At 48.1% G+C, this 16,972-nt stretch overlaps 1 protein-coding gene across 7 annotated transcripts in view; it reads right to left on the bottom strand.

The window, feature by feature from the left end:
- SPATA13 (spermatogenesis associated 13) overlaps window positions 1-16,972 on the bottom strand; it is a 140,918-nt gene that overhangs the window by 13,806 nt on the left and 110,140 nt on the right. For 6 of the 7 annotated variants that reach the window (XM_012441401.2, XM_012441379.2, XM_064373507.1 and 3 more), the window contains 4 exons: window positions 5,982-6,118; window positions 4,018-4,197; window positions 3,461-3,646; window positions 1,227-1,406 (listed from right to left, as the gene is read on the bottom strand). In XM_012441401.2, the coding sequence (XP_012296824.2) occupies window positions 1,227-1,406; window positions 3,461-3,646; window positions 4,018-4,197; window positions 5,982-6,118 (683 nt within the window). Of the gene's footprint in view, window positions 1-1,226; window positions 1,407-3,460; window positions 3,647-4,017; window positions 4,198-5,981; window positions 6,119-11,926; window positions 12,057-16,972 lie in introns of those variants that run through there. The other variant, XM_012441420.2, reaches the window with a different exon arrangement.

The raw sequence follows: 16,972 nt of genomic DNA, 5'->3' as shown, positions 1-16,972 counted from the left end.
GGGCGAGGCTGCCCTAGGACTCTGCAGCCTGGTCTCCTTCCAGCCTGCCTCGCACTCACCCTGGAAGGTGGGGAGCAGGGGGAGCGGGGCCTCTAACATCCCCCTCCCACAAATTCTTTCAACTCAGCTAAAACCATGCAGGCAGCTTTGATGACTGTTTATTCTTTGTGGTTTGCAACTGGTCTTGTCAGGTTTTCCTCAAAAAACACACCTCTCATCCCATTTCCCTGCTGTCACCCTGGCTGGGCCTGCCACGGCCCCCTCCTTGGTGGCAGCAGTACTCCCCCATCTCACTGTGAGACTCACCTTCCTAGGGCCATCACCTGGCCTCCAGCCTGGCCTGAGCTGACTCCTGCAGGAACCTTCTGCACGGGCCACACAAGGAGGGCTGTGACAATGTCCCAAATATGCCCAGGTCACCCATGGGGCCCAACCTCCAACTGACTTACCACAAAAACATTATGCCCAGCCACTTAAAATCTTTCTGCCCCAGAGGACTCTAGACAGCTACTGAGCCCAGCACCCAGGAAGTGAAGGAGGTAGTGAGGCTACCATTGTTATTATTACTACTCTTACTGTTCCCTTGCTATTTGGGCTGGAACTAAAATCTTCCTCTGAAATCCTTTAGCAGTAAGTAATAGTCAATCATAAGTTAAAAAGGGATAAATGCATGTTATTATCACAGGAAGGTTCCGAGACAGTTAACAGTATACAAGCCGGGGTGCTGGAGCCACATGCCTGGGTCTGCCTTCTCAGCTGCCTCTTACTGCTGTGTGGCCCTGGGTTCCTTACTCTCTGGGCCTTAGTTTCTCATCTAGGATGTGGGAGAGATAATCATATCTACCTCACAGCAATAAACAAGCCAATAAAAGAAAACCCTGAAAACAGTGCCTGAAATGTAATTCACACTTACTAGATATTATTAGGAAGGACTCCATAGTTCTCATAGCATAATCCTCAGAAATTTTTAAAAAGTAATTACTCCAAATGTAACCTCCTAATTCCAGACTACATAAAAAGATTTTGAAAAAATGAATCTGGGACTTTAGACAAGATTAACTATATAGATTCAGTTGATATGATAACCATTTAAGATAGAGACATCTCCTTTCTATGGAAGATTCATCTAGCAAACAATAAAACAAAAGAGACTCCTGTATTTAGTGGACATGCATTTCCAAATTATGTAACCAGATGTTATGAATAACGAAGTAAAGGTGACGCACATGTTGAAGAAAGCAAGATCCTATTTCACTTAAGTGAGGTTCCTCTTTGTTGTACTGTTTCTCAAGGTCTTTCAGAAACTTTCTTTGGAATTTGTAAATATCTTCAATGTTTCCAAAAATAGTGGCTAGCTGTGCGACAGTGAACATTGCTGTGTGCTTGCGGCACTGTCGGATATACCCCTGCAAAACACAGAAGCAATTGTTTTTATTTGAAATCCAAATAAATTATTTGAATAGTATAGCTTTTGTCAGCCCAAAGCCATGATCTTGGAATGAGTTTTAATTAAATAAAATTATTTTAACTTCTATGGGTCTCTGATGAGGTCATCGTACTTCGGTGACTGCAATTTGCCATAGGTGTTAAGTAAGAAGGTGTTAAAATAAGAAGAAAGCAAAAAGGCTCATGCGGTTGGATTTAGGATCCAATAAACCATATAATGTTTCCAGAAACGAGTTTCAAATACCAAAGCTCAAAAATTAGTGTCGTCACATGCTTTTCTCAACTTTTAAGAAAATCATTCTCCCATCCGTAATTCCATTTCACAGCCCAGGAGACTTGTCAAATGCAGAATGTCATGCTTGCTGAACAGCTCACACATCTCTGTGCACGGTCCGTCAGGGCACAGAGCCAAAAACCTCTTCCCCACCAGCATCGCCTTGCCATGGACAGCACCAATCTGTAGGTCTTTAATCTGAGGCCTGCACTAGTTAATAATCTATGTGCAACACCATGGCTACACTATGGCTTCAGAGGAGCTAGGGATAAGAGGAAAAGGCAGTACATACATGTAACAGCTAACTTAAAGAGTTACCACATCATTCAATAGAATGAACTGAGCATAGAGTAAAATACATACCAATGACTAGCTGGTATGAATTTTAACAGGAAAACAATATAATGTAATAGTTCAGAGGAGGACAGGTTCTGGGGCAGACTGCCTGGGTTTAAATCCAACCCCACCACTTCTCTGTGCCTTGGTTTCCCCATCTGCAGTGGGGACTAACAGAACCGGCCCAGTGAAAATGCTGTGTTAGCTGCATTAATCCAGGTAAGGGGTGCCAAACAGTCAATGCTCAGTCATCACGAGCAGCTCCTGTCATTTCCCTAAATGGCACTGCAGAACTGCTCATACAGAACGAGATGGCTGGCTCACAGAAGCTCAACACTGGCATGTCCACACGGCTGGCTAATCCGATTAGAGAACACACATTCTCTGACTTCAACTTGTCTTCAGCACTGAATGGTCAGCGTTGAATCGATAGTGCAGGCATCAGCATTCGCAGCTATGAAGGCCGCAGTGGGCAGACAGGGTGAACAGCAGTGTGGCGTGATGCTCGAACACGATCCACAGAAGCACAAAATACCACGGGAGGACAAAACCCTTCCAGGTGCACCTCCACTCATGGCAAGTTCTCTGAAATCAGGACAAGACTATCAAATAGAATTTGTTGCCAAATAGAATAGCATGACACTAATATATAGCCTTGGATATAACCAATATAAATCCAGCGTTTTTTCCCATCTGTGTCTAAATGACTCAGGATCTCATCTGTGAGTCAGTGATGAGATGCAGTGGTGTACAGATAGTGACAAACCTTTGACTCTTTGTAAAGTCAAGTGAGGGTTTTGCCTTCTATGAAAGCCATTCTTTTCAACTAATCTGAGCAATTAGGTCCTGAGAGAGAGAGCTGCAGAGTACACTTAAGAGAGGGGCCGGGCACGCTGGCTCATGCCTCTAATCCCAGCACTTTGAGAAAGCAAGGTGGGAGGATCACTTGAGTCCAAGAGTTTGTGACCAGCCTTGGCAACATAGTGAAACCCTGTCTCTATATACAATTTGGAAAATTAGCTGGGTGTGGCGGTGCATGCCTGTAGTCCTAGCTACTCGGGAGGCTGAGGAGGGAGGAGTGCTTAAAGCTCAGGAGTTTGAGATTGCAGTGAGCTATAATGACACCACTGTACTCCAGTCTGGGTGACAGAGCAAGACCTCATCTCTAAGAAAAGCCTTGTCTCTGAAAAGAGACCATAACTCTAAAAAACTTCCACCACCAGCTAGGACAGCCGCAGCACTCAGGCCTAGCAGTGCAGACAGCAGGGGCGGAGAAATGAGCAGTGGACAAGTGTGTACACGTGGGAGTCTGACGGGGTGGGGGGTGGAGGTGGGGAGAAAGCCCAGGCACCTCACGCAGCCTCGCACTGTGGCCCTCAGTGAGGTCCTGGCCTGGCGTCCCACCTCGCAGATGTCCCTGAGGTGTTTGATGTACACCCGCTCGGTGTCCATGATCTCTCGGATGACGTTGGTCCGCATCTGCTGCTTGTTCTCACAGTGTCTGTGGCGGCTCTGGCTGGCCTCCTCGTCCTGCTCCTCGCTGGGGGTGCTGCTGGAGTTTTCCGACAGCTCTTCCTGATTCACTCGCAACTGCAACCCACACACAGGCGACAGGTGACTTGGGGCGGGGGAGGGCGGCATGGAGCGGAGACCTCCCAGGTTCCCACCTTCCCGTGACCAGTTGGGAAGGTAGCCTGACTCTCACCTGAGTCTTGTGGCCTCAGCAGGGTCACAGCTGTGCCAGCAGGCACCAGGACCACAGAGAAACACTAAGCAACTCGCTTGCCTTCCTTAACATTTTGCTCCAACCCAGCCTAATTTCTTATAGATGTGACTTGCATGTCAGATTCCAAACAATTACAAAAGAGCTGCTAACCCTGGATAAAGGGCGAGCTCTGACCTGAAAAGATCCTCCAGCCCCTACAGATACTTTGGGAAAGCTGCAAGCGCCCCACACGTACTCTGACAAAGCTTGCAGGGAACCAGGCTTCCTTATCTTCGCTGCGGCCCCACCACCAGTCCTTGTTGGAGGCTTCCAAAACCTGGATGACATCCCCAGCTTTGAAGCCCAGTTCCTGGTCGTCCATGGTCACATGGTCCCACAGGGCTTCTGCGCAGACCACATTGCCATCACTGATCAGCTGAAAGGAGACAGTGGGGTGTGCTCAGCACAGAGTACAGGCAGGGGGCCGGGGGCGGGGGAGGGGGGCAGTGAGAGGGCCGCTAGATGCTTCTCTCAGGGAGACGCTGGAGTCCTCTCACTTGGATATGCTGGTGGCATTTGGTCCACAATGACTGTGTGACTGGGTATACACAGAGAACCCAGGAGAACAGACTAAGAAAAAAACAAAGTCAAGTGGGTATCTCTACCTGCTTTTAAAGAAAGCCCTTATGCTGGGCACAGTGGCTCATACCTGTAATCCCAGCACTTTGGGAGGCCAAGGTGGGTGGATCACCTGAGGTCAAGAGTCTGAGACCAGCCTGACCAACATGGTGAAACTCCATCTCTATTAAAAATACCAAATTAGCCAGGTGTGGTGGCATATGCCTGTAATCCCAGCTACTTGGGAGGCTGAGGCAGGAGAATTACTTGAACCTGGGAGGCAGAGGTTGCAGTGAGCTGAGATTGCACCATTGCACTCCAGCCTGGGCAACAAGAGCAAAATGCAAGAAAAAAGGAAGAGAGGCAGGCAGGCAGGTAAGCCCCTTTTTAAAAAAAGTATAAGTCACTCACTTAGCAGAAGGTCAGTTATCTAGCAAACTTAAATTCTGAAATATTTGTTTCAAAAATGGTCTCCGGGCAGCCATACTAGATGTCATAGAGCCAAGCCTACTAAAGCTGTGCACATATGCTACTGGACATTCCTCACATCTCCCTCCAGCGTGGCTCACTCATACTTTATTCACAATTCGAGTAAGTTTTGCAGCTGACGTTTTAGTTTACAGCAATTAAAGAGAACATAGCATGATCCTGAGATAGTTAACAATTAAAAAGTCAGGAACAGATGTGGCTCCTCCATCCTCTGGCTGTAGGAGCAGGTGATTTTGCACATCTCCTTAGCACCCAAGGGCACACATCACTGGTGATCTCAGTGGAAAGGCTGACTCACTGAGGAGTTATGCTCCACACATTCTGCTCAAGAACGCCAAAAGCTGGAGGTACCTTCCAGAATGATTTCCAAAAAAAAAAAAAAAAGGCTGAAGCTGCAGGGTGGCAGAAGGACCACCAGATTTGCAGGGAGAAATATGTAGGGATCTCCAGCTCTGCCATTCGCTGGCAAGTAATTAGACATATTTGTCTCAGAACATTGATGAAAATGTGGCTAATAGCCATAATGTCCACTTCTTAGATCAGCTGTGAGAATTATACGAGATAAGAGTATTCTTTCATCAAGTGGAAAGCACTGACCGCACACACTGATGGGTGCTGCTCTTTACCTAAAAAGATGAGCTGCCTCTACCCAGAAAGCTTAATCGCATACATTTTCCTGGATGATATCAGAGAATCACAGTATTGTTATTTATTTATTTATTTTTTAGATGGAGTCTCGCTCTGTCACCCAGGCTGGAGTGCAGTGGTGCGATCTCGGCTCACTGCAACCTCCGCCTCCCAGGTTCAAACAATTCTCCATGCCTCAGCCTCCCAAGTAGTTGGGATTACAGGTGCGCACCATCACGCCTACCTAATTTTTTGTATTTTTAGTAGAGACAGGGTTTCACTATGTTGGCCAGGCTGATCTTAAATTCCTGACCTCAAATGGTGCACCCGCCTCAGCCTCCCAAAGTGAATCACAGTGTTGTTCTAATCAGAGTTCCAGGTTTTAGGACATGCTTAGTAAAGAACTAAAGAACAAAGTCAGAAGTGGTTGTGGACCCTGAAAATCAGGTCTCCCGTATCTGCCACTGTCTTGTGGAATTCCAGTACCTCATTGATGGCCAGCTGCTCCCCGCCAGGCTGCAGGTACCGAGGGCTGGCCTGGCAGAGGTCTTCATAGCTGAAGTCCTCCTCACTACCATTGTCATCCACTAAGGCAGAGGGCTCAGTACCTCCATCTGAAGAAACTAAAACATACAAAACAAAGGCATGATTTAAAAGACACAGCTAATAAGATTTTTCCATCTAATGAAACAATTTGTAACATACTCCTAAGGGAAGGAAATCATCTGTATCTTACTCAGAATAATAAACTGTTAGAAAATGTCTATGACACATTACTCAAAGTTAAGAGCTGCAGTTAAATGTGAGATTGAGAGGTGGAAGGTTAAAGAGTGTATGGCCAATACAATACCATTTGCAAAGGTAAGACCATCAGGGATTATGTGCAATTTAATTGGAAGTCTGTGCTCCAAAGTGGATATTAACAACATAAATATAGATAACAAGGCTGCCAAGCAATGTGCTGGTAAGCCTGAGGAGGTAAAGAACATGAAAAGCATAATCCAATGTTCTGATTCCACCCTTCATCTGCAAGACAACAGTACTACTAAAACCAAGAGGTCCCAATAGTGTCTCGAGTGGAAACATGCAGCCATTCTTACTCTCCATCCATTTATGAAAGACTTGGAACTCAGGAGAATGCAGAATTATATAGTACTTTTACCAGAAAGGAGAGCGAAATATCTTTTAAGGATGGCGCAGCTTTGATTGGCCACCCTGGTAATCAGATTTTCTTTCTTGGGACAATGAGCCACACTTGGCAAAGCCAACAATCTGTCACAGAGCAGTCTCTTCTTTCAGACTCCACCACGATTTTTCCCAACAGAATGACTGTCAGGTGCTACACACAGAAAGCTATGCAACAGACAACCCTTGTCCTTAAGGGGACGCAATAAAAGCCAAATATTGATGACTCCAGCCAGGAAGTAGGAATATAATAAGGAGAGTCCAAAGCAAGTGGCAAGATTTTAAAGAGAAAGGGAACCTCCCCAGTCAGGGAAAGGCCTCCTGGAAGAGGGCCAGGCTACTCAGAACGCTGCGATGACCCCTGATTGCAAATCAAAGGTGGCTTGATTCGAAGCACATGCTCCATGGACTTCCGCACATCTTGTGAAAGATGAGACTGCAAAGACTGGGGACACACGGAAGGGCCTCCCAGGCTAGAGCTCATCCTGGGCTGCTCTTCTGGGGTTTGGAGGAAGGAAGCCACAGGACCTGACTAGAGTCCCCTCACACTACAGAAAGAGAAAAGGTTTTAGGGTCACGGAGGCTGGTCTGAATTCTGGACCTGCCCTTCTGTGGGCGTGGGACCTAAATGAAATGACTTCATTTCTCTGAGCTTCATGTCCTTCTTTTTGAAGAATCAGCCCACAGAACGCATGTGAAACTCCTAGCACCCTGGACCATGGCTAGAAGTCCACAGAGAGTGCTACTATGGTGACAGTGTCCTGCATGATGAGGCCTGGGCTAATGACAGACTCTGTGAGGACATGGAGGAAGGGCTGATGGGCAGAGCCTGGGGCCAGGGAAGCCAGCTGGGGAGAACATAGGTTAGTGGGAGTGGGCAGCAGCAGGAGCCACCCCAGGAGATCTGTGTCAGGAGACCAAGTTCATGCCTGCAGCAACAGAGACACAGTCAAGCATGTTTCAGAAAAATTCTGGATTTCCTGGAGATTTAACAAAACACAGAAGCCTGAGGGATAGGCCGCGTGCCGGGAAGGACGGAGGGCTGGCTGAAGACGGTCCTGGGACCGTACACCACGGGCTTGCTTTTCTCAGGGACTTGGCAAATCCATGTTTCTCGTGACTTGACTAGAAAAGGATGGGTCCGGTTTCTCACTGAAGAATTCTTTCTTGGGGATATGTTTTATATTCAGATCAATCCAACCTGCATTTTCCATGCACAGCCCATCTTACCTGCACTGGCCATGTGCCAGGTGCTCAGCAGACACATGTCCAGCCCCGCCCCGCCCCGCCATGTGCTTGGCCTCCTGCTGCGCTCATGCCTCTCCTCCCTTCCCTCCCCTCATCACTTCAGCCACACTGCTGTCACAAGCAACCAAATGATTCTGTAAACAGAGCCTAGGAATCTGACACTAGAACAATGATAAACATGGAAAAAAGAGCCACAACAGTGGGGGTAGTAATCAACACTGCAGAAGCAATATTTAATGCATCAGTATTTTAGGTCTGCCTTGCCAAACACAGACAGGGCGTGATGAGGAAGAGGAGTTCAAGCTCACACACTGGCAATGCGTGGAGCACTTGAAGCAGGACAGAGGGAGGGCAGGAGGGTGTGCACGTGCGGCCAGTGGCGCGTCTCCCTGCTGGGCCCCAGACCCTCCTCTGAGACTGCTCAGGCCACGTCCCACCTGGCGGCCCCAGTCCTGCAAGACTGAGCTCTGGACACAGCACCTCTCAGGGGTGCCCACAGAGCCAGGTCTGCTCAAGGGCCCTGGCTTTGCTTCCCCCTCTGCCTGGAGTGCCCCCTACGCCGAGAAACCCCCACATCCCAGCCACCATCGCCTCCTCTCCAGAATCCTCCTGTGATTCCAGGGGGAGCCAGCTGCTTACTTCCATGACAGCACGTGTCACGGTGAGACATAGCCCACAGGTCTGCACCTATGCCCCAGCCGTGAGAACACCCAAACAGGTGTGCCGGGCACTGCGACAGCCAGGGAATCTTGGACGAGCTGACAATGGAAGCTGGGGGATGAGTGCTCAATGTGGACGAAGTCAGGGTTCTGGGCTCTGATGACACGGTGCCAGGCACCCTCTGCCTACCTCCACTCCCCTGCCTGGGCCCATCCCCAGTCTTGGTCAGGAAAGGTCAGGGCCTGTGTCTGGGAGGGAAAAGTGAAAGTGAGCTGTCCAAGAGACGGAGGTGTGGGGGAGGAGTAAGTTCCCGGACCTGAGCACAAAGCCAAGAGGCAGAAGAAAGCTTTCCACAGCCTTGGCACTGCCTTCTGGGTCCTGGCTTTATGACCTGCTCATTACAGGAGAGGGGACGGTATTGTCAGGGGCGCAGCAGGGCCTGGCCCCACAGGAGAAGGGAGTGCACCCAGGGAGCACGGGTGTGGGCAGCAGGGAGCCTGCTGTGCACATGTGTATCTGTGTCTGTCCAGCTGGGGGTCGTGTGTGTATCCGTGTCTGTCTTGATGGGGGTGTGGCTGCAGTCTTGAGAACGCCAGACCTGTGCTGCCTGAGAAACACACTAGAGCCTGTACAATGCATGTGTCATTTTAAACGTAACTTCTGCTTCTTACGCTAGGTCAGGGTGCATACTGGCGGGTAACAGAAGGTCACCTAGTCTAGTGCGCGTTCCTGGTGTGCGTGTTTGGGGGTTGGTTGGGGACGTCTTGAGGAAGCACATCGTTTTTTTTCATGCATGACTATGTCTTAGACTCCAAGGGAAACAGCACTGAAGACAAAAGCTTTCTGTAACCCTGGAGCAGCTGCCCAGACCACCAGGCCCAAGGACAGTGCTGCTTAATGGCTGAGATATCCTGATGCTCCTGAGTGAGGAGAATATACACAAGCCCTGGGTCTCTAAGGCCTAAAGCAGCAGGAAGCTTCCAATTTTAGCAACCACTGATCTGGCACTGACTGGTATCCAAAGCATTTCTCCTCGTCAATTTAAACCATGGTTTAGCCAAAAGAAAAAAAAAAGTGAAGCTCAGTAAAATAAAGGCATCGGGGCTTCCCACCCAGAGCAAAGCGCTGAAAATGACACTTCAAAGAACTGAACAGTGTTTTCCGAGGGAGGATTCTTGACCATCTGATCTAGCTGTTGCTGTGAAAATCAGTACAGAAAAAAACTCTGCAATTAACAGGAGTCTAATGAAAAGGGAAATCCATTGAAAAGTGTTAGACCTTTACAGCAGGTACCAGGAGAAAACCCTCTGCAAGGAGACGTGGACTGGAAATACTGACTGCTCTCTGAGTTTCTCTCATAAACACTTAGCAGAATAGCTCTGCCAGCGTAGGCACACCTGCAGTCCCAGCTACTCGGGAGGCTGAGGCGGGAGGATGGCTTGAGCCGAGAATTTCTAGTCTGCAATGAGCGCTGACTACACCACTACACTCCAGCCTGGGCAATAGCACAAGACCTGGTCTCAAAAAAAAAAAAGAAAAGAAAAAAGTGAAAGTAAAGAAAAAAGACATCTCTGGCGGAGGTTAATCACAAGAGAGGTTTCAACAGCAAATGTCTCAACATCAGGGATTAGTAGTAGTTAGCGACACTGCGGAGGCAAGGTGACTTGAAGTGCTTGTGGGTCGGCTGACTCAGTCCCGGCCAGGTGAGGCAGGGCAGAAGCCTGGGGCAGGAGGTTAGTAACAAGAGCGAGGGAAAGGAGTGGCGCCTGGAGTGAAAATTCCTGGGTGAATGTCCCTGCTTCACTAACTTCCTAACCAAATGACCTTGGTGCAAGTCACTTCAGCTCTTTCAGCTTCAGTTTTCCCATCTGTGAGGCAGGCATTAGCCTGCGTGTTTTATCTGTTCAGAGGTCATTCTTCTGCCTCTCACATCCCATGACCCACTCACTGGCAGATCTGAATCAAGTTCCTGAAGGTGTTGGAAACTGACTACCTCTTACCCCTCTCCCACCACTCAAGCCTGGGTCCCCTCCCACCACTTATGCCTGGGTTTCCACCCAGCTTCGGGCTCCCTCCAGCAGCCCTTCCTGGTCTCCCTGCTGCCACCCCTGCCCCTGGCAGGGCAAAGCTGCCAGAGTGATGCTGCCAAACCATTCCTGGACTGGGTCATGTCAGTCCTTGCTCAGAATCATCCACAGGGGAGACAGCCAAAGTTCCTGAGACCTCTCTCCAGACACACCGTGCCTCCCACCGCTCTCCAACCATTCCGGTTCTGATGGGCTCCTGGCTGCAAAGACCCCAGGTGCTCCTTGCCCAGGATCACTGCTCTGTGTGCCTGACAGGCCTCCCCAAATACACACACACTGGCTCCCTCTCTCACCTTCACCATCCCACTTAAAACTGCAACCCTCACTCTCACTCCACCTTCTCCCCTGGTTTAGTTTTCTCCATAACATTTGTCACCATCTAATGTATTCTGTTCATTGTCTAGAATGTAAGTCCAGAAAGGCAGTAATTCTTGTCCACTTTATTCTTAACTGCGTTACTAACACCTAGACCACTGCTTGGCACACATGGAAGACCAGTAAGTACAGGAAGGGAGGAAGGGAGGGAGGGAGGGACGGAGGGAGGAAGGAAGGAAAGAAGGAAGGAAGGAAGAAAGGAAAGGGAGGAAGGAAGGAAAGGGAGGGAGGGAAAAAAGGGAGGAAGGGAGGGAGGGAAAAATGGGAGGAAGGAAGAAAGGAAGGAAGGGAGGGAGGAGGGAGGGAAAGAGGGAGGGAAAAAGAGGGAGGAAGGGAGGGAGGGAGGAAAGGAAGGAGGAAGGAAGGAAGGCAGGCAAGGGAAGGAGGGAGGAGGGAAGGAAAGGAGGGAGGGAGGAGGGAAGGAAGGGAAGAAGGGAGGAAGGAAGGAAGGGAAGGAAGGGAGGAAGGAAGGGAAGGAAGGGAAGGAAGGGAGGAAGGAAGGAGGGAATGACAGATGGACGGAAGAAAGGAAGGAAGGGAGGAAGGGAGGAAGGAAGGAAGGAAGGGAGGAAGGAAGGAAGGGAAGGAAGGGAAGGAAGGGAAGAAGGAAGGAAGGGAAGGAAGGGAAGGAAGGGAGGAAGGAAGGAGGGAATGACAGATGGATGGAAGAAAGGAAGGAAGGGAGGAAGGGAGGAAGGAAGGAAGGAAGGGAGGAAGGAAGGAAGGGAAGGAAGGAAGGGAAGGAAGGGAGGGAGGAAGGAAGGAAGGAAGGGAGGGAGGGAGGAAGGAAGGAAGGAAGGGAAGGAAGGGAAGGAAGGGAGGAAGGAGATACAGCATGTGGACTTAGTGCAAGGCTTTGGGGTCAGATGAACTTGCCTTCAAATGATAGCGATGCCCATTTTTTTCTTTTCTGTTTTTTTCTGAGTATCAGTCCTTGGTCAAGGTCCTTCCTTTGTGTTTTCACCTGTTGAATGTGAATGATAATGCCCATCTCTCAAGGTTGTTTATATATTCTGAACAAGTACTTGTTATTGGTGTGCTTTGAGCCTCAAGTAAAATGATGATATATGCAAGTACCCTGTAAATTGAAAAACAGTATAGAATTTCAAGATGTGGCTGGGCATGGTAGCTCATGCCTGTAATCTCAGCACTTTGGAAGACTGAGGCAGGAGGATCCCTTGAGTCCAGGAGTTTGAGACCAGCCTGTGTAACATAGTGAGACCCAGCTCTATAAATTAAAAAATAATAATAAAATTGGAAGATGTGATTTTATCAGGTGCCTATAATGTGCTGGCACTGGTTTAAGCCTGTGGAGGTGAACCGGCTCATATAATCCTCATGACAGTGCTACATGGGAGGCACAATTTACAGATGAGGAAGCTCAAGTCCCACTAACACACAGCTGTGTGCAGCAGGCCCAGGCCTCACTACCTCTTACCCACTGGGTGGAACTGCCTCCTCCAGCAGTTGCTCCGTTACTTGTAATAAGATAAAATGATATTAAAAACAGTGTTAGTACCCAAATCTGGGTATTTTGCTCCCATTCTGGAGAGCAGCCGTATGCCCCGCCCCTCTGCCCTCTCACTAACCTTCCTTCCGTCTCCCAATCCCTGCTCCCAGTGGGGCCTGTCAAGGACCCGATTCCATTTTCTGCTTTCCTTTCCAAGACCTTAACTACTTTCATGATTTCAAAGTCCCTTAAAGTTAATGACTCCTGGGTTCCTGTCCCGTAACCGAAGTGCGTTTTATGGAGTGGGATTTCTCAGCGTCTGCTGTCCAGACAGGAAGAATCTCTGTGCTATGCTTTGACGCTCTGTCCAGGCCTGGTGGTTTTCTGTGATTCCCCACACTCACTATCCTTCCATGTGTTTCCTTTAGGATGGTCGCTTACCATCTTAAAGGACAGGACAGACTTAAAGGAAAGGACAGACTTTTGATTTTTGTCTTCCCAGCCCCTAGCATAGTACCTGGCATACAGAAGGCACTCAGTAAGTGATCTCCAACTGAACTGCAAACTGTTGATGTGGAAACTGAGGTTCCAAGAAGTGGAGTCATTTATCTGGGCTACACAGGGGCTGGGTCCGAGCCAGGATGGGAACCCAGGTCTCTCTGACTTGCACCCCTGTGCTCATCTGAGACTCTAGCTAGAAACTCTCCCAGTCAGTCTTCGTGACTGTTTCCCTCCCAGTCCACCCAATATATTACTTCCAAGGTGAACTTCTTAAAACAGTGGTTTTATGATGTCACAAGAAATGGCATGGGAATTGTCTATTGCTTCATGACAAAATTCTTCCACAGTATTTCTTCTCTGTAATCTGACTCCACTCTCTTTGAACACATACTCTTAACAGATGTTCAACTGAACTACAAATTGCTGATGGGGAAACAGCAATTAGCAGTTCAGCTGAAAAATCTCACATGTAGTAGTCCCCGGAGTGTCAAAGTCCGTGGCAGCTCCACTGGGCAGAGTTCCTTATCATGGCCAGACCCACAGGCCGGTGCCACTGCGTTCTTCACCTCTTCATGTTCCATCCCTCACTAACTTCAATGGGCTTTGATCCTCAACTACAGATGAAAATTAATAATGGTGACTTCTTACCCAGGGACATTTTGATGCTGTAAAGCTATTATAAATTCTCAAAATTATGTCACCAAAGTCAGGAGACATGAGTATATTATAATAATTAAAAAGTAAATTTTATTGTTTCTTTCTCCCTATGTGATGAACACATAACATTCAATGTTACCATCTTAACCATTTTTAGGTACACAGTTCCAGTTCAGTAGTGTCAAGTATATTCACACTGTCGTTGACAGAACTTTTTCATCTTGCAAAACTGAACCGCGACACTTACTAACCACCAATTTCCTCTTCTTCCTCTCCTGTTCCCTGGCAATACCTTTCTACTCTCTGTTTTATGATGTTGACTACTTTAGATACTTCATATGAATGGCATCGTACAGTACATGTCCTTTTACGGCTGCTTTTTTTCACTAACCATAATGTCCTTGACATCCATTCATGTGTACCAAGTGTTAGAATTTCCTTCTTTTTAAAGACTATATAATATTCCATTGTTTGGCTAGCATTTCTATTGATTTTTTTAAAAAGGAAAAAAAAATAAAAAATATTCCATTGTGTGTATACACACCACATTCTGTTTATCTGTGGGTAAACATGTGGGTGTATTTACCACTTGGTTATTGTGAGTACACGATCTTTCTGAGACCCTGCTTTCAATTCTTTTGGACACATATCTAGCACGGGACTGCTGGGTCAAACAGTAGTTGTGGTTTGAATTTTCTGAGGACCCTCCATACTGTTTCCACAATGGCTGCATCACTTCACATTCCCACCAACAGTGCGCAACAGCTTCAACTTCTCCACGTTCTCACCAACTGCAGTTTCTTATGTTGAAAAAATAGGTGTGGGAAAACTATTTTTGGGGGCCAGGGGACAAGGTATTGCTCTATCACCAGGCTGGAGTGCAGTGGCGCATTCTCGGCTCACTGCAACCTCTGCCTTCCGGGTTCAAGCGATTCTCCTGCCTCAGCCTCCTGAGTAGCTGAGATTACAGGCCCTTTAGGGCCCCACAATCCGTCCCCTGTTCTCTGCCCTCTCAGGGCCACTACATCCAGCAAATTTTTGTATTTTTAGTAGAGATGGGGTTTTGCCATGTTAGCCAGGCTGGTCTTGAACTCCTGACCTCAGATGATCCACCTGCCTTGGCTTCCCAAAGTGCTGGGATTACAGGCGTGAGCCACTGCACTCACCCTGAAAAGCCATTTTCAAAACCATCTTGTAAACAAGAAGCAAAGACTGCTCCAAATTGAAATCAGCTTTAAAATCCCAAATACCTACATAAAATCAATATGAGAGCAGACAGAGAGGGCTGTTTCCACGACACTTCCTGCAGCTTCAGTCAGGTAGAAGGAGAATACCCTTGATCATCAAAACTCTGCGTGCTGACCATCAGCCCCTATCTGACTGTGGACAGTTCCAAGAGAAACACATCTGTTCCACAGAGTACTATCAATTCCAAAAATGTAATGAAGTGAATTTACAGTGCTCTTGTTTAATAATCATGTTTAGCCATCACTCCCAGAAACACTGCCTTCCAGGGGCCCCGATTCCTGGGGCCACATCAGTCCCTTCCAGTCCATCCCTTATGCAAACGTCTCATCTTCCTCCCCATCTCTGCTTTCCTCCCTGGCTGCAGTTGTCAGCGAGGAGAATGCCCCAGTCCACATTTTCAGCCCTGGCCAGTCATAGCTTCAGGAACCACTACAGAGAACAATGTGGTAGCCATAGAGGAGGTGCCATTTTTTTTTACTTGTTAGGATTGTTACAAATGCAGTTAGAGAAGACATCAGGAAAAAAAAAACAACCCTGACTTAGAAGTGGGTGGGTGGGTGGGGCTAGTCCTGGTGAGGGTATGACAACAGGGTAGAAGTTGAAGTGTTTTGTTAAATGAAAAGGAGGTTAGATCTCACACACCCCTTAAACATCAGGCACTCGACATGAAGGAGATATAGACGTTAGCTATTTTCGTGAGGCGGTTGGCAACACTGCCTAGCTAATGAGCAGCCAGTTCCTGGCCAGCATCTCCCACCCAGCATCGCTCCTTGGTGGGGAATTTCCCCTCCCTTGACTTCAGAGAAATTCCCCCGCACTTAAAATAATCTGCTAAACCATGTCTTTGAGAAAACTTCTTGCTGATCGCTTAGACTTCCTCAGAGTTGAGATAAGCCATTCTGACTTCCCATCTTAAAAACGGAAATGGCAAGCCCAGGCGGGCAGCTCGTGTTCACAGCCGGGAGCAGCTGTCATGGGCTGCTGCTCCATGGGCTGAAACCGTGGCTGGACCCCAAGAGCTCAGGCCACAGAGATGAACACAGAGGGAACTAGCGGGGTCACAGGAACTGACAACGTCAAAACATGATGCATGACTTCCATGGTTCATACCCGTTCAGTGGTTTCCAAACACCCAGGGCCAGTGGCATCTAATCACATGGAGAATGTTTAGAAAAATAAAGATCCTCCCCTGCCCTGGGCAACTGAGTCAGGTTGGGTGGTGAGGGTGGGAAAGGAAGTTTGCTGAGCATTAATTTTCAAAAGCTCCTTAAATGATTCTGACACCTGGCAAAATTTGGGTACCACTGGACCTTCAGGTTAAGCTTACTTAAACTACATCCCATGCTTGGGTTGTTCTAGGACATAAACCTTTTGTTGCCTGTCCATGCAGCGAGCCACAAGTTGCAGGCGATGGATTCTGATTGCATTGGCTGGAAACTTCCGTGTTAGCCCATGTGTTGTACCACTTAATGCTCCTTGTTCCAATGAAAAGGACAAAATCCTTTCATCCATCCATGCTGACCTCTCCACCTGGAGCAACTTTCCCACCCAAAACAGCCCATCAAATTCTGGCTTATCCTTCAAAAGTTTAACTGTTGACCAGGTACAGTGGCTCATGCCTGTAATCTCGGCATTTTAGGAGGCTGAGGTAGGAGGATTGCTTGAGGCCAGGAATTCAAGACCAGCCTGGGCAATATAGCAAGATCCCATCTCTATGTAAAAATAAACTTAAAAAAATAAAAACCAACCAAACACACAACAAATAAAAGTTGTAACTAACCGGGCACGGTGGCTCACGCCTGTAATCCCAGCACTCTGGGAGGCCGAGGTGGGCGGATCACGAGGTCAAGAGATCGAGACCATCCTGGCCAACACGGTGAAACCCCGTCTCTACTAAACACACAAAAATTAGCCGGGCATGGTGGCGTGTGCCTGTGGTCCCAGCTACTCGGGAGGCTGGGGCGGAAGAATCACTTGAACCCAGGAGGCAGAGGTTGCAGTGAGCCGATATTGCGCCACTGCACTCCAGCCTGGCGACAGAGCAAGAGAGCCGATATTGCGCCACT

This window comes from Aotus nancymaae, unplaced genomic scaffold (assembly GCF_030222135.1).
Source record: "Aotus nancymaae isolate 86718 unplaced genomic scaffold, 86718_ANA_hifiasm-v0.15.2.pri h1tg000009l, whole genome shotgun sequence".
NCBI lineage: Eukaryota > Metazoa > Chordata > Mammalia > Primates > Aotidae > Aotus > Aotus nancymaae.
This window is presented reverse-complemented; position numbering and strand designations above follow the sequence as displayed.